Genomic DNA, 22,500 nt, shown 5'->3' with positions numbered 1-22,500 from the left:
AGGAGGACGAGGGCATCGCCTACAGGTGAGTACCGCACACTCGTGCTGTCTGCACACCATGACCTAATGAGTGACCTCCTTCACTTTTTATTGTTCTCGCAGAGGGCTGTTTGTGATCGACGATAAGGGCATCCTGAGGCAGATCACCATCAATGACCTGCCGGTGGGCCGTTCGGTGGACGAGACACTCCGTCTGGTTCAGGCTTTCCAACACACCGACAAGTTCGGAGAAGGTGAGTTCAACCTGGCAACCCAGCAAGCGCATGACCTTCTCTATGATCCAGCTCAATTTACACCTAACACACAAACACAAATCATGCAACGGCTTTGAATACAAAGAAAACGTTTGTCAGCGTGTGCACGAGACTCGCATGAGCTTAAAATAAAGATCTCATTTTTGCCCTCTTGCCCCGCAGTCTGCCCTGCTGGCTGGAAACCCGGTAGTGACACCATCGTCCCTGATGTTCAGAAGAGTAAGGAGTTCTTCTCCAAGCAGTAACACTCCTCACGTCTAACCCCGGAGACTCGGATCCAGCCGGGTTACTGAAGCACTTAATGCTGAGCTCTGATTAAAACAGTCCTGTTTGGTTTGTTTTTGTTTTGTTTTTTTCTGCTGTTTGAGCCTTAGAGAACGAATCCTGACATTAACATGACTTCTGTTTCGTCTGCTGTTACCTCACCTGAGTTTAAGTCTGTTTTTTCCTGTTCTGAATAAAACGGCATGAAGTATTTTGTACTGTTTAACCATCTAGGCCTGCTGTGTGAAACTTCCTGGAAGTGTCCAATAAAGATGGTGGTTTAAAAAACCCCAAAAAACCCTTTTTGAGAATTTTTTTTTAAATCTTTTAATGGAATTGATTTGGGGGGAAAAGAAACACCGGATCCACGTTTCCTGACACCGCCACAACTTTGTTGTTGGTCCTGTTCGGTTGTGACATCGCGATCGACAAGATTAACCTTTACCTTTTCACCGTAGCTGTACTTGCGCTATCGTGACGATTCCCTTAAATGTCGGAATCTCTCATCGTTCTGGATCTCACATGACATCTGCTTTGGGATTCTGCAAATTCCGTCAGGTTTAATAAACTTTCCTTCTATACATCAATGTCAGTAAAATCGTCTCAATTCGTTGCCCAAAAATCCAGCTGAGCGAACTCGACTTCATCAGATGCACAATAAAGGATTCAGAACCAGATCTCTGGGTGTGAACTGAGCTGCATTCAAATATACACCATGAACTGGATCACCAGTCCACACACACACACACTCATCGTCACAGTGGGAGAATTAAGCATAAAGTGTATCAAAGCTGTAGTGAGCCTACTGACCACTAGGTGGGGACTTTTAACCAATTTATGATGGTTCATGGTCATGTCCATCAAAGCAGTAGATGATGATGATGATGATGATGATGATGCACTTGTCTCCCGCAAGAAGCTTGATATTCCCTCCGTTTCACATTAAGTATGGATTGTAAGGATTGTGTCCTGGAAATCTCGAACATCGACTTTGACCCTGTGTTTAGTGTAAGTCTAAAGGGTGTGAAGTTACCATGCTTCATGTAGCTGATGAGTGAAGCTCTCAACCACCAGCTTAACCCTGTTCACACTGCAAATAAAAAAAATTACTTTTTGATTAACTATTTTTTAACTGATATTGTCAAGGAGTCTCCGGTTTCAGTGCTCCTTGTAAAGGAGTCTCAGTGCTCCTTGTAAAGGAGTCTCAGTGCTCCTTGTAAAGGAGTCTCAGTGCTCCTTGTAAAGGAGTCTCAGTGCTCCTTGTAAAGGAGTCTCAGTGCTCCTTGTAAAGGAGTCTCAGTGCTCCTTGTAAAGGAGTCTCAGTGCTCCTTGTAAAGGAGTCTCAGTGCTCCTTGTAAAGGAGTCTCCGGTTGTCAGTGCTCCTTGTAAAGGAGTCTCAGTGCTCCTTGTAAAGGAGTCTCCGGTTTTCAGTGCATCTTCTAAAGGAGTCTCCGGTTTTCAGTGCTTTGCAACAATCAGCTTTTTTTTTATTTTCAAAAGGTTTCTCGGTAACATGACAAGCAGTATGTGTGTGTATTTTTTTTGTACTTCAAAGGAAATAAAACTGGCTGGTTAGGGAATGACTGATTGTATCTATAACATAAGTAATAACAGGAACGGACTTGTTTCACATTACGTCATAATTGTAACTATAAGCGGATACTAAGCTACACTCTGACGCACCTCATAGTTTACAGGAGCACAGTGGTGTAAGCTTCTGGTCCAAGCAATTTGGTCATAATTTGCTAACCCTATTGTTACAGACTCTACAGTAAACATGCATTAGTGGAGTTATGCTGACCGGGTTAAAGTGCTCACATGCATCTTTTTGAGGTACCCAGACTGGGCTTGACCTGATAATATCATGTCTGAAGACGTATGGATTTACTGCTTACTGCTGCATCATGGTGTGCCTCTTAAATGGGTCACGGGGGATATTTACAGAAACTAACTTGATGCAGCAACAGTGGAAATGACATAAGCAAGAAACCTGAAGAGGAACCAGACTTAAATCTTAAGAGTATAAGCAGCCTCTAAAGATTTGGGAGCGTCCTAAAATGTGAGTCCAGTCCAGACATTTAGTAGATAATCATATAAGTTACCACTCGTATAAAGAACCACTACAGGAGCTGATGTGTGATGGAGCTTCTGACACTGACACTGACATGGTGGGTAAAATTACGTGCAGTGATGTTCTTTGCTGATTAATAATCGTAAATCAAAAGCAGGTCAGAAATGAACACAGACACAGAAAACCAGGGATTCTGTGATTAAAAGAATATCTCTTACAAGCAAAGTACATGCCTTTACATAACGTCAGCTTGATTTTATTCGAATACAGAATACACAGTATGGCATGCAGCGAAAAGATTTTTGTTTTGAACCAAAAAAGAGGTTAATAGTTTCTAGGGCTAAAAAAAAAATGAATTCATTTATTTATTCAATTATTCATTTTCAATAATTGACTTTAATCGCAGTCAATCTGGACACTTTCACACAACCCCTGGACGCTTAAAAGAAGAATTCAGCATAAATCAGATGCCAGTTCGTCTCAGGGTGCTTCTTTACACCTATATAATGTTGACAATCTACTATGTTTTTGGTCTAAGGGTGGAAACTGAGCAACCCAAAGAAAACCCAAGCAGGCAAAGGAAAAGATTGTGAAACTCCACACAGGTCACAGCGTTAACCACTGACTGCTACGAAGCCTGTGGAAAAACCTGAAATGACAAAAAACATGAAACAACACTTTTCTGGTGGCTTCAATAAATCTTAAAAAAAAGTTGATGCATTTTATGATTGGGAAATATTCGTGTCCTGATGCAGTGTGATTTTGTCCCAAAAAAAAAGTTTGGGTTCACACTGTGTGTAAGACAGTGTGTGTAATTATACGCCCATGAACAATAAATTCATTGCTTCTCCTCACACACACACACACACATCTGGAATTGATGATCTGGACTTGATGATCACTGAGCACCACACACAGACAGACAGACACACACACACACACACACAGCTCAGTGATGGATATACAGGTACAGTAGAACAGCATATATTAAAGGTCTGGTACATACGGTGTGAGCTATATGATATCAGCTCTGATCAATTTCTGTCAATCTGATGATGTAAAAATGACCCAATAAAGATGTATTTGTTGAAAGGATCCATCAGGGTACCCAGTAACGGGGATGAAGGTGGACGTATTAAGGGTGAATGATGGGAAGCAAATAAAGTGTGAAAACAAGCCTGAGTCTATAAATAGGACTCATAACAGATCAAGTTTTCAGTGAAACAACCTCAATCTATCTCAGCTCTTTCTTTCATGTCATTTGTGCTTGCAATAGCTCGAATTTTCTGCACACTACCCGGAAAATGTCCGCGGTTCTTATTTTTATCTCAGTTTTTCATTTCACCGAAACTGTTTTGGGAACTCGAGAGTCAGGGAAATTCCCGGGTTGCTAATTTTTTCACCCATTCACACACGTGGCTCATTCACTGAACTTCAAAGCCAGGCAAAAAAAAAAAAAAAAACAAGAAAAAAAAAAAAAAAAGCTCTATTGAAACCGGTAGTGTGGGCGGGGTTTCCTGGCAATTCGACTCTTTGTGACGTACATGCTAAATATTGCCCATTTTTGGATTCTATGTTTGACGTCAGCTCGCTTTTACACGTGTGACGTGTGGAAGTAGTTAAGAAACATGGATCGATCCACATACACTGTGTCTGGGATTGTGCCATAACAAACCACACAATGGGAATGTTTTAAATCTTTTACTTAAATACAAATAATAATAATAATAATTAAAAAAACAAAAACATTTACAATAAAGATTTGTCCGGAATAAACCTGAAAATAACTTATGTATGTATTCATAGGATATCACTGGCACACAGATGATGAAGTTCTGCTGACAGTCTTTTCATTATTAATCAGTGTGCATTTCATCTGGTATCATATCATACGAACAACACGTTTCTGAAGGAAATGCTTTCTTTTAAAAAAAAAAAAAACAACCCAAAAAACATACACATGGCAACACAGCAAAGGTTTTCTACAAGAAACATAGGCTCGAATTCATTCTGTGGTGCAATGCATTAATATCAAGAAATGTTCCAGTGTTTCCCCCTTTTTGAATTAGAAAAAGAAAAGAAAAATAAAGAAAAAAATAAGACAGCTTGTCCGTGAGTCCGTGAACTTTTCAGTAAGACTTGATTTTAGGCGTCAGCATCAGCTGGCACCCGCTGCTTACGTGCGTCATGACCTTCTGCTTGAGATGTTCTACCTGCTCCCGCAGCCGGGACGCGGTGTTGGACAGTCCGGCGTTGTCCGTCTTCAGCACCTTCACCTTGTCCTCCAGCCGCGAGATGCGCTCTAGCTTCCGCCGCCGGCACTTGGTGGCTGCCATCCGGTTACGCAGGCGCTTACGCTCGGCCTTAATGCGCTCCTGTTCCTCCAGGTCGACCGGCGACGTCGGCGGCGAGCCGTCCGCACAGGCGCCGTGCACGTCAGGGACGATTTGTGGCTCCTCTTTAAGCGCCGAGAGTCTCGGTGCGTGCAGCGCGTGTTGGAAGGGATAGGGCTGGTGCTGGTGGTGGTGTGGCTGCTGCTGGTGTTGGTGGTGGAACTGAGGATGGTGAGGCAGATAGCTGATGGTGGCGCTGGGAAAGGGCCCAGGCGAGGCGGGCTGCTGGACGCTAGTGTTGGGGCTGCAGCTGTTCAGAGTGGCGTACACGGGTGCGTCGGTCTGCACGGACGGAGGCACTCCTACTGCACCGATTGACACGTTCGGCGGCGCCACCTGGTTCATCTTGTGGAGCTCGTCCAGGGCTTTGACGAATCCGTCCGCGAAGCCTTCCTGCTCCTCTGTGATGGAGCGACCGTACAGGTGGTACTGACCCGGGGTTGGGCTTGTGATCACGCCTCCGCCGCTCTGCGCGATGAGACGCTCTAGCTCCGGAGCGGCAAGTTTCAGCGAGCCGGCGTCTGCGCTCCCGGCCGGGTAGAAGTCGCTCTTGAAGTTGCGGTAAGGCTCGACAAAGCTGGCGCTCATGCTCTGCTTTAGAAGCTTGTAGTCGCGTAGGGCCACGGCGTCTGGAGTGCCATAAGCAGAGAGAAACGAGTCGTCATGATAAAACGGTTGCTCCATTTTGGTTGATATGTGACACATTTAGAGAGCAGGGCTTTTTATTTTTATTTTTTTTATTAATATATGTACATGTAAATATATGAGCACACTATAGCGCACACTGTCCAAACATCTCGTGCGTTCCGTAAATATTAACGAAAAGAAATTTAACAGGCTATAAAATCAGACTTCCAGGAGAAAAAACAAAACGTTTAGTTTACTGTACCAAGTTGCCAGGCGCGTTTCCTTTTTTTTCTGCCTGAAAATGATGTCCAAAACCTCTCTCTCTTTCTCTCTGTCTCTGTCCCTCCGAAACGTATATATTATAGCACACACACAGCGCCGTCTACGCGCTCACGTCCTTCCGCAACACGCGTATCTAAACTTTCTGCGCTTTGGCTCCATTCGATTTATACCCTCATGCCCCCAAAGCACGCCGTCTATTGGCTGGAAACAGGCCATGCACCGCCTGCATGACGTTGTTGCCAGGAACTACCGACATTTGAAAACAAGGTTGGAGGCGCGCACTCGCGTAGTCTCGTTTCCATAGACGCAACTCGACCGCCTGTTAAAAAACAAAACAAAAAAAAAAAAAAACAACTAAACAAAACTACACTAAACCAAACATAAAAACAAAGTGTTAGCAGTTTCCCTCCACGGGTTGGGAAGAAGGGGGGAAGGAAAAGCAATGACAATAACATCAGCTGTGGTCAGAGCAGTCGGTTGAGGGTTCTAAATAAAGCTGAGGTGCTTATAGACAGCTGAAACTGGGATTCAGGAGGTGAGGAAGCAGATTTGTTCTTTTATAGGTGACAACAACAGCAGTGTTTGTGTGTTTATATGTTTATCTAGTGTTATGTAGAGCTTCTAAGATTTCTGTCAAACACAAAGTGCATTTAAACTGTTATGTTGAACTATTTCTGTCCTTAAAACTCATCTGTTTCAGTAAGTCTGCATTTTGGTGTCTGAATGAATTATTTTTTTTTTGGATAGGATTATATTTTATTTCATTCTCAATTTCGCAATTCTTTTTGTAAAACAGTGTCCCGGTTGCAGTAGATCTGGACTTGATGATCACTATGCACTACACACAGACACACAGACACACACACACATACACACACATACATACACACACACACACATACACACAGACACACACAGACACACACACACATACACACACACTCACACACACAGACACACACACATACACACACAGACAGACACACACATACACAGACAGACACACACACACAGACACACACACAGACACACACACACACACACACACACACACTCACACACACATCTAGGCCAAACAGATCGATCAGCATAGGGTTGATGGGTGGGCGGAAACCCAGAGAACCTGGAGAAAACCCACAAAAGTATGTGGAGAACATATGAAACATATGAACATATGAAATACACACAAGCTCAGGATGGAGCCAGGAACCTTGGATCTGTAAGAAATCAGTGCTATCCACTGCACCACCATGCCACCTGCTAAGCTTAAGATTTCTAACAAACAATAGCACCAAAACTCACCTCCAGTGGCTTATTATATATTCCTTCAATCTCAGGCAGTGTAGAACCTGATCATTTTTCTAGTACCCTATGAAAGAATGGCTAAGATCCTCATTATTATATCATAAAACCTTTAAATAATCAGTGAACTTTTTTTTGATAGACATGTTGGAATTCTCAAATTTGGGGTCCTTGAGGCAGATGTTACAGCACACCAACAACCGATCTATATCAAGGTTCTCATATTTATGAATGAGTTCTATCATTCCATCCAATTTCAATGTCCTACATAATGTCCTACATAATGTCCTACATAATGTCCTACATGGGAAACCTAGAGTCTATCCCGGAATACTCAGGGCACTTACTCACTGCCCAACAGAGATGTAAATCAAACTATAGCATAATGTATGACTTTGGACTGGGGAGGAAATAAGGGTACCCAGAGAAAACCCCAGAAGCATGGGGAGAACGTACCCACCCTCACAGGCGGGAATTAAACCCTCAACCCCCTGAGGTGTGAAGCGAACATGCTAACCACTAAACCACCGTCCCCTCTGTTATTACTGAGTTCTTATAGTTAATTGCATGTTTGACTTTTCACCTGATTTGAGTAACAGCACAGTAACTGTTCTGTTGGTCAAAATATTAACATACAAACGTAATTAATGAAGCTAATATTCTCAAAATACTCTTAAGAAGTACAAGGAAGAAACAAAAATGGGTTTTCCCCAGTGATGCCATTTTTGAAGAACTATCTTTGGTTCCCCAAAGAACATTTCAGTAAATAGTTCTTAGAAGAACCCCTTGAACTCTATTCAAAAGAAATGAAAATGAATGTATCTGGTAATACAGAGGGTCTTTTTGAAGCTCTTCATCTCGATCCATTGAAAAGAAAAGCTCTTGTATACCGTAACCGTGCATTTTGCGAATAATGAAGCAATCGACTGAGTTATTTGTCCCCTTATGGCCTTTACCTCAGTTTCTCTGCTCAGAAGAAGGACCATCTGAGCCGGCTTATGAAATCTTCTCCACTGTGTAGGATGGAGAGAAAAGAACGAGGAGGTGTGGAGGACAACGGAAACAAGTGGCCTCGAGTTCAAGTTTGTTTAGTTCCGAGCGCATTTTCTAAAGAGCTGAAAATATAATGCAGCAAATCCAATACCATAGAGAGAATATTTTATATACGGCACAATTATACATAAAGGAAAAGGGAAACATAGGATTAAGGAAAATGACAGAAACGAGCCATGAAATAAATAAGATAAAAGAGCAATAACAAACTGAGTAAAACAGGGGAAATTAAAATATTTACTATAGACTACAATGCACATAAAATGTTCAAAAATCTGATAAATGTAAAACAAGCAAGTTAAAAAAATCTAAAACAATTATTTGTGCATGGGAAGGAGTCCCCAGTTTTCAGGGGATATACACTTTATAATTAATTCTATACTGTTTATTAAACATGAAATTCAAGATGAATGTAAAACATTTAATGATGGACAACTCACAAGTTGTCAAGGCAACAGATTAGTTTAAGTTTCATTTCTGAAAGAGTGTTGTGTTTAATATCTAAATCTCTAATGGGGTACAAATTCCCAAATGAACCCAGTGAGTGTTCAGTATTATGTTTTATTATAGATTACATGACGGTGCTGTGTATTCGGCGAAGGCCTGCAGGTGATGGCATTTAAACGCAAACAAACTCCATTTAGGTGTTTGTGGATGAGGGTTAGATAGCGCACGATTCTGACACGACACCTGTTTCGTCTGCTGAATATGTTAACGTGTGGTGAATCAGTACACAGCAGGTGAACTGCCAAAGCACTGCACACCCACACGAGCTCACAGCCACTCTGCTACTGAGGGTAACCCCAGGGGTCAGGCCTCGTGCCTGCTGTGTCTGCTTAGCACCTCTAAAGGAGAAGTGTTAGCAGGTTACTGAGTATGTTTCGTTTTTTAATATTGATTAATCAGATCGTATTCCACAGATCGCTATGGCAACCGAGGAGGAGGTCGTCTGAGAAAGTCGCCAGTTTGTAGAAATAACTTGTGTACCTCATTATCTATCTATCTATCTATCTATCTATCTATCTATCTATCTATCTATCTATCTATCTATCTCTCTGTCTGTCTGTCTGTCTGTCTGTCTGTCTAAGACATTGTCAGAAACCTACTGTAAAAGTCTAATAGTTGAGAAAGACATTTCACTGCATTTAAAGTCAATACTAATCACACTATTTTGGGCTTTGGTTTATGCTGTGTAGCTTTCTTTTAACGCAAAATCATTTAAAAAAAGGTTTTCTGACAGACGCAGTATATTTACATACAATAAAACTCCTTTGTCCTGCCGACTTTCCTGTGCAGACACTGGAGACTCCTTTCTGTCATTCTTAAATAAACGATACGTTATTCTCGGATGTTAAACAACAACATATGCATTAAAAACAACAGACATCTCTTTTTCTGTAGAAACCAGAACGTATCAAGAAAAGTGTCTGGAACTAGTGTCTAGATTTTGACCAATCAGAATTGAGAATGTCTCAATAGTACAAATGTATGTGCATGAAGGCCACCCGGTTTAAAATAAACCCAGATAAAAGTGCTTGGATTTTGTTTATATTAACATGAATACTGAACTATATGATGACTAATTTCTGTGTTCGTTTGTTCTATTTTTCTTTTTTTTTTATTGTTGATGTGGTGCCATGTGCCAGATCATGAATGGGCGAGTCATAACGAAAGCACGAAAAAGAAAGAGACAGACAGAGAGAGGAAGCGTATCTGTGTACAAGCGTGTGGTGGTGTTAGAGAAAACAGTGGCTTCCGTGACTCGTCTTTGATATCTCAAAATCATAATAGCAGCGTATGAAATTGGTTTCCTCTTTCATGGCTCGTCGACTCTCGGCCTATAAATAGAGAAGCAGCAACGTTGTGAATGAGACTCACCTAAAAAACCTAAACTGTTTACTGATGTAGGTTCATTGAGCTGGTTCATATTTTTGTTTTATTATTATTAAATATTCATACTTATAAAAATAAAGGGGATTTTATTACACATAATTTAATTATGTTACTTAGAAGGTTTTTCATACAATGAATATGGAGTACAAATAATTAGGGATATAAATGTGTACTTATATTAAACGTGTTAGGACTCAAAAAAAAAGGTTGTTTTATAAGTTTTAATCATATCCTGTAATGTTACACAGCACACAAACAAATGATTGACTTCTGAAAACATTGCTGAAAATTTATCTGAAAAATCCTGTCAGATTAGCAGGATGCTTGGAAGCTAGCTAATATTAGCCAAGCAGTTTAGAACAATGCTTTCAGGTTAGCATAATAATAGCTAGATAGCTAATATCAACAAAGTAGATCATAAACATTCTTTCAGGTTAGCGTGATGCTTGTTAGATAGCTAATATTTAGAAGGTAGATTGTAAACATTCTTTCAGGTTAGCATAATAATAGCTAGATAGCTAATATCAACGAAGTAGATTATAAACATTCTTTCAGGTTAGCGTGATGCTTGTTAGATAGCTAATATTTAGAAGGTAGATTGTAAACATGCTTTCAGGTTAGCATAATACTAGCTTGATAGCTCATTTTAGCAGTGCAGATTATAAACATGCTTTCAGGTTAGCATACTGCTTGCTAGATAGCTATTATTAGCAGAGTTGATTATAAACATTTAGTTACTCAGGTTAGCTTACAGTGTTTATTGATTAATTTAGAAATCCTGTCATTAAATCTTGTCATTTAAAGTCATTTAATCTTGTATGATTTTGCAGTGCATCTGTGTATACGATTGTATATAAATCTAAAATCCTGACAGGAATCACGGTTAGTTGGCTAGCACTGTTTGAAATATGGCACTCCATCACTTGACGATGTTATAGTGTATAATGGACAGTCTTTCAAGTTGAATTTCAATAAGTGAAAGAGAAAGAGAAAATAAAGTAAAAGAGTGAAATAGGTGGGAATTGTTTCGGGTCTGTGCTTTTTGCAGCAGTGCGTCCACATCAAAGAGAATTTAGACAGAAATGCGTGTTTCCTGTAGGTGTAGGCTGACAGAGGTGTGATCTTCGGACCACGTGTCCAGCACTCGTTTATTGTAACTGCATTTTTTCTTTTTCTCTTCGAACTTCTCGAGAATGTTCTCAGAGCGCGAAGTTAATACAGAACGACAAGGCGTGTTTTAGGGTTTGTCTGAAGGTATACTGGGGACAAAGGGAATAAAGTGTGTGTGTGTGTGTGTGTGTGTGTGTGTGTGAGAGAGAGAGAGAGAGAGAGAGAGAGAGAGAGTAGATGAGGGGACAGCAGTAGTATGTCAGCAGCACAATTATTCACACCAGTGAACATGATGCTTGCAGTAGGACCACAGGGATAAACGCTTAAACAAGTTCACCAACCATTAACACACACACACACACACACAGAGTGAGAGAGAGGGAGAGAGAGGGAGAGAGAGAGAGAGAGAGAGAGAGAGAGAGAGAGAAGGGGACAGAAAGACAAATAGACAGACAAACAGAGAGAAAGAGGAAGCCATTCTAACAATAATTTTAACAGATTTAAACACATCCCATTTCAGACACAAATAGTATTAAGTGCAAAAGTTTACACACCCCTGTGAAAGGTGAAAAAGAAAATAAAGTTTAATTCACAACAGCAGTTACATCTGGTATGTTGATTTCCTTCAACAGATGTTTCTTAAAGATCACAAATGATATGACAACAATGATGAAACAATGTCCAGTCTTTTCTAACAGCTTCTACTTCCCTGCAACTCTTTCCCTTGTAATGGGATGATATTGACTGCCTTCAGGTCCTTCCTGACTTTTGTGCCATAATTCTGTCAGATGTCATACACCTTCTTCATACCGGGGGACAAACAAAACATCAAAACATGTCCATCAAAACATTTTCAGATGCTTACTGAGTCCTTTTGAAACCTGTCTTTGTCCAACACCAAGGGGGGTGGTGTGGGGTGTTTTGGGGTGGGTTTGTGGGTCTTACAAACTTTTGCACTGTAAGCAGCCAGGATAAAAGCACTGAATAAAACAGTAGTAGAAATGAGTGAATAAATAAAGGAGAAAAGAATAAATGATGCGCAGGTTTTATGGCGAGCAAAAGGTTAAACGTGCATTTTTGTTTTCAGACTCGTGCCAATTTATGCGGAATATGAACCGAGTGGAGAAGAGAGAGAGAGAGAACAAGAAGCGTTCCTTGTTATCATAGAGAAGAGTGAGACAAAACCAGAGTGAGAACAGGTCCACTCTCGAAATTGGAACTCAGTGTCACGCAAGTAAATCAGCCGCAAAATACATCTTGTAAATTAGCAACCAGTCAGTAGTTACATCTGTTTATACCACACACATGCCTTCATGCTAAAAACTCACTTTATTTCATTTTACACTTTTTTTAAAAGCATTTTTTAAGCATCCCTAGGACAAGTTAGTTCCTGTTCTTGCTTACATTACGGCAACTGCAAAGATTCGTCCACTCTTTTTTTTCCCTCCTTTTTTTGTCCAGTTAATTTCCACCGGTGGAAAACCGACTGACACTGAAGACTCCTTAAGTCCTTCTGTAAACTTTAAACACAGAAAGCATCACCACAACATGTCCATGCGTTTACCTTCTATAGCTGTTGCACACACACACACACACACACACACACACACACACACACACAAATACACACATAAACATACACACACAAAAATAATAGTAGAGATATTTTTTACAGTAAATAAAAAAAAAAAATACACAGCTGCATTAAACGGAACAACGTGATAGATTAATCTGCAAGGCAGCCAGTAATATCTCCGTTCACTCAGGTTTAATAAAACTTTCATCTTTATCTTTATCTGTAAAACTTTCTCTTCTTCACTGTTAATGGTTGTGCAGTAGTTTCGGGTTTGTGTCACAAGGTTATGAGGGAAAAACAGAAGTGTTTACAGCTGCTCTAATGTCAGCGCTAACAGGAACCTACCCGTTTAACGGAAATTAAATGTAACTATACAGAGTAAAAATAATAATAATAATAAAAATCGTAATCGCTAACAAAGCACTGTTGAGGATTATACGCTTCATCTCAGACTATGGCATCTACCTCGAAGACTTCTATAATAAGTCCGTTTAATGTGAACTGATATTTTATGTTCTTTCTATGGCACAATGAAGGGAACCGTGTTAATCGTCTGCCGCGTGCCGATCAGATACAGGACACAGAGCTTGGCATTCCTTTAAGGAGTAACTGTAATGAATCGTTTCCACTTTTACAAGATAATTGAATCTGTGACCAAAAAAAAAAACCCATCTGAGTCTGGAGTCATTAGTTAGATTAGTGTAGAGCATGAGTTACGGCAGTGAAGGACAAAAACAAGATGCCGCCTCGAGCAAGCTGGCATACACAGTGATTCTGACAGCCAAACACACACACACACACACACACACACACACACACACACACACACACACACACACCGTGACAGCCTGACACGCCTCCACTCCCTCCTAGCAAGCTGTTCGCCAAGCACTTAACTTTGGCCCACGCTACCAAATGGACCAAATGAATTTCTTTGAGCCGTCTCGAGCTGGCAAGGTTACAGTTAGCATGCTAGTCAGTGACCCGTGAGGGCCCCGTAGGTGCGGTGAGTCAGGTAACACACACACACACACACACACACACACACACACACACACACACACACTCACGCTCTCTTTCGGATCCTGACAGCAAGGAGAACAGCCTCAAAAAAACAAAAAACAAACAAAAAACAGACAAAGTTCAGCAAGCAAAAAAAAATATAAAAAATCTCGTTAGTCTGTCAATCTGTTATTCTCCGGTTTCTGACCATGGAGCCGTTTTGACAGATTTTTCTTTTAAATCTCGTAACGATCAGTGAGATCAGCACTCCTCTCATTTCATGATAACAGATGGTTATTATCACTTAAACGCACGTCCGTGTCATATGCTATCCCTCGGTGCCGTGGGTCAGAAGTTTGTCTCGAATAAGTCTAATTGCACTAATGAAAACTCGGTTAATTGCCACCTCGCTATGTGACCTCGGGGTCAGAAAGCTGCAGCATGGTGGGTTTAGGGGGCTGGGACATGATGCCTTGTAGCACACTGAGACCTTTAATGTGAGTACTGATGTTGCTGGGTGAAATGAGTGTGGCAGGAAAAGGCTGGAGGTCCCTTAGGTCACACACACACACACACACACACACACACACACACACACACACACACACACACACACACACACTGCTCACTTGACAGCCTGCCAGTCTGTTACAATGTACATATCTGATGTAATAGTTCCTGATGGCTCTAGTTTTCCACTGATGCTAATGAACGAGTGTTTTTTTTTTTTTTCTTTTTGTTAACCGCTAAATCCTTCGGGAATCTGATGGAATTACAGTCTACATGTAAATTAGCTGTTTTTATCAGCAGAGAGGTTGTGCTCAGGTCCGACGTGCTTCCTCTCAACTGCTTCATAGACATAAGTTCAGGAAACTTTACAAAAAAAAACAACAACAAAAAAACATGTTTTCCCTGCTGGAAATATTAGACTAGACTTTTATATTTTCTGTATATTTTTCCCTTTTCTTGCTTAGTTCAAGGACCTGCTTTATAGTAAATTCTGACATACCTATGTTTTGGAATTTTTTATATAAAGTATTTATTTATTTCTTTATTTAGTGAAAGTTTGTGTGTGGTATAAAATCTCTAGCTTGTAAGTAACAAATAAAAATAAAAAAATGAAAGAAAACAAAAATAAAAAGCCTTAATAAAAGGAAAAATGTATTGCTCTGTGAGAAAGGAGTAAAACATTCTGAAAAGGTCAAAGGTCAATATTACTGTTTATCTTCCTATTTCAGTGAATTCAGATGTTTTATTAATAATTATTAATTAATTGATTCCTTTTTTCTTTTTTATTACATTTTTTAAAACTAGATTTTAACATTTTATTGTGCAGAATCTTTCTTTCTTTCTTTCTTTGTTTCTTTCTTTCTTTCTTTCTTTTTTCTTTCTTTCTTTCTTTCTTTTTTTTTTCTTTTTCTTTTTAGATTTTTAAAACTAGATTTTAACATTTTATTGTGCAGAATCTTTCTTTCTTTCTTTCTTTCTTTCTTTCTTTCTTTCTTTCTTTCTTTCTTTCTTTTTTCCTCTCTTTCCCGTCCTTGTTTATCAGTAATCATCTGACTCTTTCTGTTCTGATGGATAAATGAACCTTTTCTCCGGCTCATGCTGCAGTGATCCTCCTCCTCCTCCTCCTCCTCCTCCTCCTCCTCCTCCTCCTCCTCGGTCATGGCCTCTCCGTGTTGATGGGGTGTGTTGTGAATAAATCGAGGGGATTTATCAGAGTAAATGTAAAGCTATTTTTTCTGTCGTGGTGTTTTTGCTGACAATACATTTTTCTTTTTTTTTTATCCTTTCACTCCCTCTCAGACTGGGGGTTAAAGATCTACTTTAAACAAAATGCGTTGGAGATAAATATTCCATCAGTGAGCTCAGAGATGCTCTGCCAAAACTTGTCAGAGGTAAATTCCTGGCTTTGCTCGTTGTTGGCTTTGATTCTGTCAACAACAGGACGCTGTGCCAAAAAAAAACTAGCCGCCAGTCTAGCCATGAGGCGGAAAAAGCTAAAATAAACCTTTGGAAACCTTGAGATCAGCAGAGTGATGTCTTCAAGCTAACATGTCCAATGTGTGTGTGTGTGTGTGTGCGTGTGTGTGTGTGTGTGAGAGAGAGAGAGAGAGAGAGAGAGAGAGCGAGAGAGAGAGAATCTTAGCAGTTTTTATTCCTTTGGGAGAAACAAGTTCTCATAAGATGTCAAAGGTGGAGATGGAGGTCATCGAGTCAGTGGCAATGATGTCATACAGGAAATATGAAACACACAATATTGTACCTGTATGTGTGTGTGTGTGTGTGTGTGTGTGTGTGTGTGTGCTTATGTTGGTGAGTAAGCTATGTCTCATCCCCACACTTTAAACAACACATTCAAATTAAACCTGTCCTACACACAGACCTGTGTGTGTGTGGGTGGGTGGGTGTGTATGGGGGGGTGTATGTGTATTTGTGTGTGTGGGAGTGTATTCGTATGCAATGCAGAAAATACCGGAAAGAGTGTACAAACTCCTTGGAAATGTTTGGATACCTCGGTAAAGCCTCCTTCCAGTAATCGGGACACACCCTGATAACTTCGTTCAGCTTGAACACACAGATTGCAACACACCTCACAAGAGCCATTTATTAATGTTTATTTATTGTTATAAGAAGCAAATAATTAAAGTTTGGTAGTTTTTTAATTTTATTTTGTGACCCGAAACGAAAAAGATCTCCAAATGAAAACCATTTAAACAGTTGAGTACTTTTAGTCCTTTGAAACTGTTTTTTTTTTTTTTTTTGTTTCGAACTGTTTGTGAGTCACGGTGGTTAACAGGTTAACATGCTTGCATCACACCTCTGGGTAAGGGGTTCGATTCCCGCCTCTGCTCTGCATGTGTGTGTGAAGTGTGTGTCTCCCCGTGCTTTGGGGGTTTCCTCAGGGTTCTCCGGTTTCCTCCCCCAGTCCCAAGACATGTGCTGTAGGCTGATTGGTGTCTCTAAAGTGTGTGTGTGTGTGTGTTTGTGTGTGCGCTGGTTGGCACCCTGTCCAAAGTGAGCATCTATAAACAGTCACAGAGCAGCTATCTGCCAACACAAGAAAGTAATGGCACCTCTCTCGAATTAGTGGTCTTACACCAGTGATGCCTTTCTCAAAGTTAAGTAAAAAAAAGTACAATAAATATGAAGAAATGCGCATGAGAGAAAAACAGAAGTGTTTACAGCAGCTAATAATAATAAAAATCGTAATCGCTAAAAAGCACTGTTGAAGACGAGGAATAAAAACAAGCAGTATTGTAATCAGAATATAATCAATACCGATACTGATCACGCTTTCCGGTCGCTGATGACTTTCCCGTCACCGCTTGCCCCGGAGTGTTTATCGCTTACATAACAGGCGAGGCTTGATTTCTCCACAACATACAATACACTGAATAAACACCGTAGGCAAGTAACATCAAAAACACGTCAATCAACTTATCTCCGCAGGAAGCGTGCGTTAATTTTTGTTTTTTTTCTTCACTCAGAAAACTGAGCGTTCGTCCCAGAGCTGGGAGCGAATCAGGAGTAACTTGGTCTTCACAAGCATAAACTCGAGAGAGCTTCATGTGCTGGCTCCTGTACGAGGAGTGGAAATAGTTTTAACTTGGTGCTTTCCCCAACTTCATGATGGTATCATTTCACTAAAATAATAGCTTGAACTGTAAAACACACACAAACACACACACACACATACACACAATTGCAGAAAGCCTCTTGCACCCAGCCACGTCACCCTCCTCAGCTCTTCTCCAGAGTGCATTAATTGTTCATGTATTCATGTTTACAGATTCGTGTCAAGGCTTGAATATTCATCCTGCGTTTGAAAGCCGCTGCATTAAAACAGTGTCGCAGGCAGAATGTTCCGGTAATCAGACACCCACAAACGACAGAACGAAAGAGAACAGAGGAGGGGAAAAAATGGAGAAAACAAAACAATTAAAAATAATTCAGAAAAAAAAAAAACAGAAACGGCTCTTCGTCCACCTCTTCATGTTTTTTTTTTTTTCCTAGCAATAGTCTGTTTCTTCGTACCGGATTCAGCAGAAGCGTTTGTAGGTTGTGTGTTTTGTTGTTGTTGTTGTTGTTGTTGTTGTTTTTCACGTGGAGAGGTGGACACGGACGTTAGCCTCGTTAGTGTCGTTGTAGTCAGTGCGTGATAAGAAATAAGAAATTCGTAGACTTAGCAGTGAATGGAAAAAGGGATGTGAGAGCAGTTTGTTTGTGGTAAAAAAAAAATAACAAAAAGTAACACGGATTGAGACGTGACGAGATTAAACGGACATCCGTTTTAAAATTAAATTCTACATTCAACTTTTTTAGAACTCATCTGTACGACCGCGTTGTTGTTATCGCAGTTCCCATAGCAACAACAAGCACAAAATGCCTATAATTTGGCCACTAATCTGGCCCTGTCTGTACCCCTTCATGCCCCATGTCTCACCCCCCTAACACCCCATCGCTCGTTCTGAGTGCGTGAGGCTGTGGTATGTTTTACCTGAAGAACAGAGTCATTCTGTTTTCCAGAAGAAACAAAAAACCTCAACGCAATGCCACTTCCCTGCAGATGGGTTTCACAGAAGTGTAAGTGTGTGTGTGTGTGTGTGTGTGTGTGGTGATATGTTTATGTATTTGTGCAGCTGTACAGTTTGCCAAAGAAAGGTTTGATTTGTGAGTATCGAACGTCCTCGCAGTCATGCGGCCCCCTGAAAAATACAGCGTTTTACAGATTTACATTTTATTTCTAGTTTATAAATTGCCTGACAATTTGTTCATATTGCTTCTGGTTGCTGAGGTTAAGGTTATGGTTAAGGTTAGCGTTATGTGTAGCTTAGCATTCATCAGGGACAGATTGTGTGTGTGTGTGTGTGTGTCTGTGGGTGGGGGTGTTTGTGGTGTGTGAGGGTGTAACACAAGTTAATATTTTAAAATAGGATTCAATCATTTTTTTTTTTTGTGAAAGTCCCCCAGCAGAAATAATGCTGCCCTGTGGAGAGTGCGGTCAAAATGTGTGTGAACTTGTTTCTCATGCAAACACTGATTATAAGCTTTCAGAATACTTTACTAAATGAATGATTTCTGTGGCAACCTGGCAACCCCGTCCTGCTCTAAGTAAGCGGAAAACCTCGCTCCGATACGACAGGATGGACGATATGACAGGATGGATTTATCATAACAGGATTATCGCAGGAACCAGAGGTTGTTTTTTTCTCGAATATTTGATGTGTTTTTTACTGCATGTGCTAAATGGCTAACTATCATCTCACTGAGAGTTTAACAGCATTAGCGAGCTAATTAAGTGTCTGAGGCAATGACATAGATTTTAGGCAAGTTGGCCATGAATGTCAGCTTGCCTAAAATCTACCTCATGAAACAAGCTAACGCTAGCCAGCGAGATCACGTTCTTACAGAGGAATTAGCTTATATAATGGACATGTTTCGCTAGCTAAAGCTTCTTTTCCAGCTCATAATGAATGACCTCCGCTTTCAGTACTGTGAAGTCCTCGATGCTGAATCCTCATTGAGGTTGTGAGCATCATATACACTGAACAAAATGATAAACTCAAAACTTTTGTTTTTGCCCCAAATTTTTCATGAGCTGAACTCTTGTTTGTGAACTTTTGTACACAAAAGGCTAATTTCTCTCAAATATTGTTCACAAATCTAAATCTGTGTTAGTGAGCACTTTTCCTTTGCCGCGATAATCCATCCAGCTCACAGGTGTGGCATATCATGATGCTGATCAGACAGGTGTGCCTCAGGCTAACCACAATAAAAGGCCACTCTAAAATATGCAGTTGTTATCACACAGCACAAAGCCACAGATGTCGCAAGTTTTGAGGGAGACTGCAGGAATGTCCACCAGAGCTGTTTCCTGTGAACTGCATGTTCATTTCTCTACCATTGCCGTCTCCAAAGGCGTTTCAGAGAATTTGGCAGTACATCAAACCAGCCTCACAACCGCAGACCACGTGTAACTACACCAGCCCAGGACCAAAACATCCAGCATCTTCACTTCTAAACGCATCTGAGACCAGCCACCCGGACAGCTGCTGCAACAATCAGTTTGCTTAACCAAAGAATTTCTGCACAAACTGTCAGAAATCATCTCAGGAACGCTCATCTACATGCTCATCATCCTCATCAGGGTCTCGACCTGACTGCAGTTCGTCGTCGTAACCGAATTGAGTGGGCAAATGCTCACATTCGATGGCGTCTGGCACTTTGGAGAGGTGTTCATCTTCACGGATGAATCCCGGTTTTCACTGTACATGGCAGATGGCAGACAGCATGTATGGAGTCATGCGGGTGAACGGTTTGCTGCTGTCAACGTCGTGGCGGCGGTGGGGTTATGGTATGGTCAGGCGTATGTCATGGACAACGAACACAGGTGCATTTTATTGATGCTGTTTTGAATGCACAGAGATACCACCTTGATGAGATCCTGAGGCCGATTGTTGTGCCATTCATCCACGACCATCACCTCATGTTGCAGCATGATGATCCCCGGCCCCATGTCGCAAGGATCTGTACACAATTCCTGGAAGCTGAAAACATCCCAGTTGTTGCAGGGACAGCGTACTCACCAGACATGTCACCCATTGAGCATGTTTGGGATGCTCAGGATCGATGTATGTGACTCCATGTTCTACTTCCTACCGATATCCAGCTTCGCACAGCCAGTGAAGAGGAGTGGACCAACACTCCCTAGTCCACAATCACAGTCGCAATGCGTGAGGCAAATGGTGATCATACCAGACACTGACTGGTTTTTGGACCCCCCGGAACCCCATACAGTAAAACTGCACATTTCCAGTGTCCTTTTATTGTGGTTAGCCTAAGACAATAATCATGCTGTCTGATCAGCATCATGATATGCCATATGCCAGGTGGATGGATTATCTCAGCAAAGGAGAAGTGCTCACTAACACAGATTTAGATTTGTGAACAATATTTGAGAGAAATTGGCCTTTTGTGTACATAGAAAAAGTCTTAGAGCTTTGAGTTCAGCTCACGAAAAATGGGGGCAAAAACAAAAGTGTTGCGTTTATAATTTTGTTCAGTTTATTTAATTAGAGCACATTACTGTATATGATCAACCTGAACGGGGGCACGGTGGCTTAATGGTTAGCACGTTTGCCTCACACCTCCAGGGTTGGGGGTTCGATTCCCACCTCCACCTTGTGTGTGTGGAGTTTGCATGTTCTCCCCGTGCCTCGGGGGTTTCCTCTGGGTACTCCGGTTTCCTCCCCCGGTCCAAAGACATGCATGGTAGGTTGATTGGCATCTCTGGAAAATTGTCCGTAGTGTGTGATTGCGTGAGTGAATGAGTGTGTGTGTGTGTGTGTGTGCCCTGCGATGGGTTGGCACTCCGTCCAGGGTGTATCCTGCCTTGATGCCCGATGACGCCTGAGATAGGCACAGGCTCCCTGTGACCCGAGGTAGTTCGGATAAGCGGTAGAAATGAGTGAGTGAGTGAGAGATCAACCTGAACCATGCATTTTGTGTATTTGGTTAAATTCCTGCTTATCAAGGACCAAATAATTGGGTCCCTATAAAGACGTTTGTTATGAAGCTGCTATGAACTTCTTTTATTTTAGAAACTGCAGCTTTTAAAGATTTTTAAAGGTTAAAGATTGGCAGCAAAATAGGTTTAGTGTAGCATTGATTAGCATTGATTAGCTGTATTAGCTGATTTTCCAGGATAAGGAAGGAAGGTCCTCAGAACATTTTCCACAATGTCAATGCTTATTTTTAAGTAGCAGAAAACCTGATTCATAAGGGTGTTATAGAGCGGCACGGTGCAGCGTCTGTCTCGGATGCAGTGACTGAGAAGGAAACAACTAGGAACCGAAATCTGAGAAACAGGGAGAAGCGTACAGACGTTATAGTTACCACAAGACACACAACACACAACACAACACACCACACAACTCAACACAGGATCGATGTATATGGATTAGATGTTAATAAGGTGATCGTAAGGTGTTTATAAGTGGAGACGGCAGTGTGTGTTGTTGCTGTGTGACACGGCAAGGTAAGATATCACTCAGAGCATCTGTTACTGTGCGTGTGTTTGTGTGTCTCTCTCTCTCTCTCTCTCTCTCTCTCTCTCTTTCTCTTTCACACACACGCACGCACACACACACACACACACACTCTCTCTCTCTCTCTCTCTCTCTCTCACACATACACACACACGCACACACACTCTCTCTCTCTTTCTCTCTCTCTCTCTCTCTCTCTCTCTCTCTCTCTCTCTCTCTCTCACACACACACACACACACTCACACACACTATAACCCTAATTATTCTCTCTCTCTCTCTCTCTCTCACATACACACACACGCACACACACACACACACTCACACACACTATAATCCTAATTATTCTCTCTCTCTCTCTCTCTCTCACATACACACACACGCACACACACACACACACTCTCTCTCTCTTTCTCTCTTTCTCTCTCTCTCTCTCTCTCTCTCTCTCACACACACACACACACACACACACACACACACACACTCACACACACTATAACCCTGATTATTCTCTCTCTCTCTCTCTCTCTCTCTCTCTCTCTCTCTCTCTCTCTCTCTCTCTCTCTCACATTGGGAAATCGTCCTGAGAATTCACACACATTCAGTCTACGAACAGTGACA

At 41.3% G+C, this 22,500-nt stretch overlaps 2 protein-coding genes across 4 annotated transcripts in view; one reads left to right on the top strand and one right to left on the bottom strand.

Moving 5' to 3' along the window:
* prdx2 (peroxiredoxin 2) overlaps nt 1-819 on the top strand; it is a 5,172-nt gene extending 4,353 nt beyond the window's left edge. For both annotated transcript variants that reach the window (XM_060860455.1, XM_060860456.1), the window contains exons 4-6: nt 1-25; nt 103-233; nt 417-819. The exon at nt 1-25 is cut by the window's left edge and continues 98 nt beyond it. In XM_060860455.1, coding sequence (XP_060716438.1) covers nt 1-25; nt 103-233; nt 417-499 — 239 coding nt within the window. In that variant the 3' untranslated portion in view covers nt 500-819. The remainder of the gene's footprint in view (nt 26-102; nt 234-416) is intronic.
* Nucleotides 820-4,275: 3,456 nt separating this feature from the next.
* On the bottom strand, nt 4,276-6,032 carry junba (JunB proto-oncogene, AP-1 transcription factor subunit a). Of its 2 annotated transcripts, XM_060860592.1 has the most exons (2): nt 5,872-6,030; nt 4,276-5,611 (listed from the first exon to the last, which is right to left on the bottom strand). In XM_060860592.1, the coding sequence occupies exon 2, from the start codon at nt 5,568-5,570 to the stop codon at nt 4,719-4,721; it is 852 nt and encodes a 283-aa protein (XP_060716575.1). In that variant the 5' UTR covers nt 5,571-5,611; nt 5,872-6,030; the 3' UTR covers nt 4,276-4,718. The 2 variants fall into 2 exon arrangements, with proteins under 2 accessions (XP_060716575.1, XP_060716574.1); XM_060860591.1 differs by having other exon boundaries at nt 4,276-6,032.
* Nucleotides 6,033-22,500: the final 16,468 nt, after the last annotated feature.

The sequence above is a fragment of the Tachysurus vachellii genome, chromosome 24, assembly GCF_030014155.1.
Source record: "Tachysurus vachellii isolate PV-2020 chromosome 24, HZAU_Pvac_v1, whole genome shotgun sequence".
Lineage (NCBI taxonomy): Eukaryota > Metazoa > Chordata > Actinopteri > Siluriformes > Bagridae > Tachysurus > Tachysurus vachellii.
The sequence above is the reverse complement of the archived record's forward strand: the minus strand, read 5'-3'. Positions and strand labels throughout refer to the sequence as shown.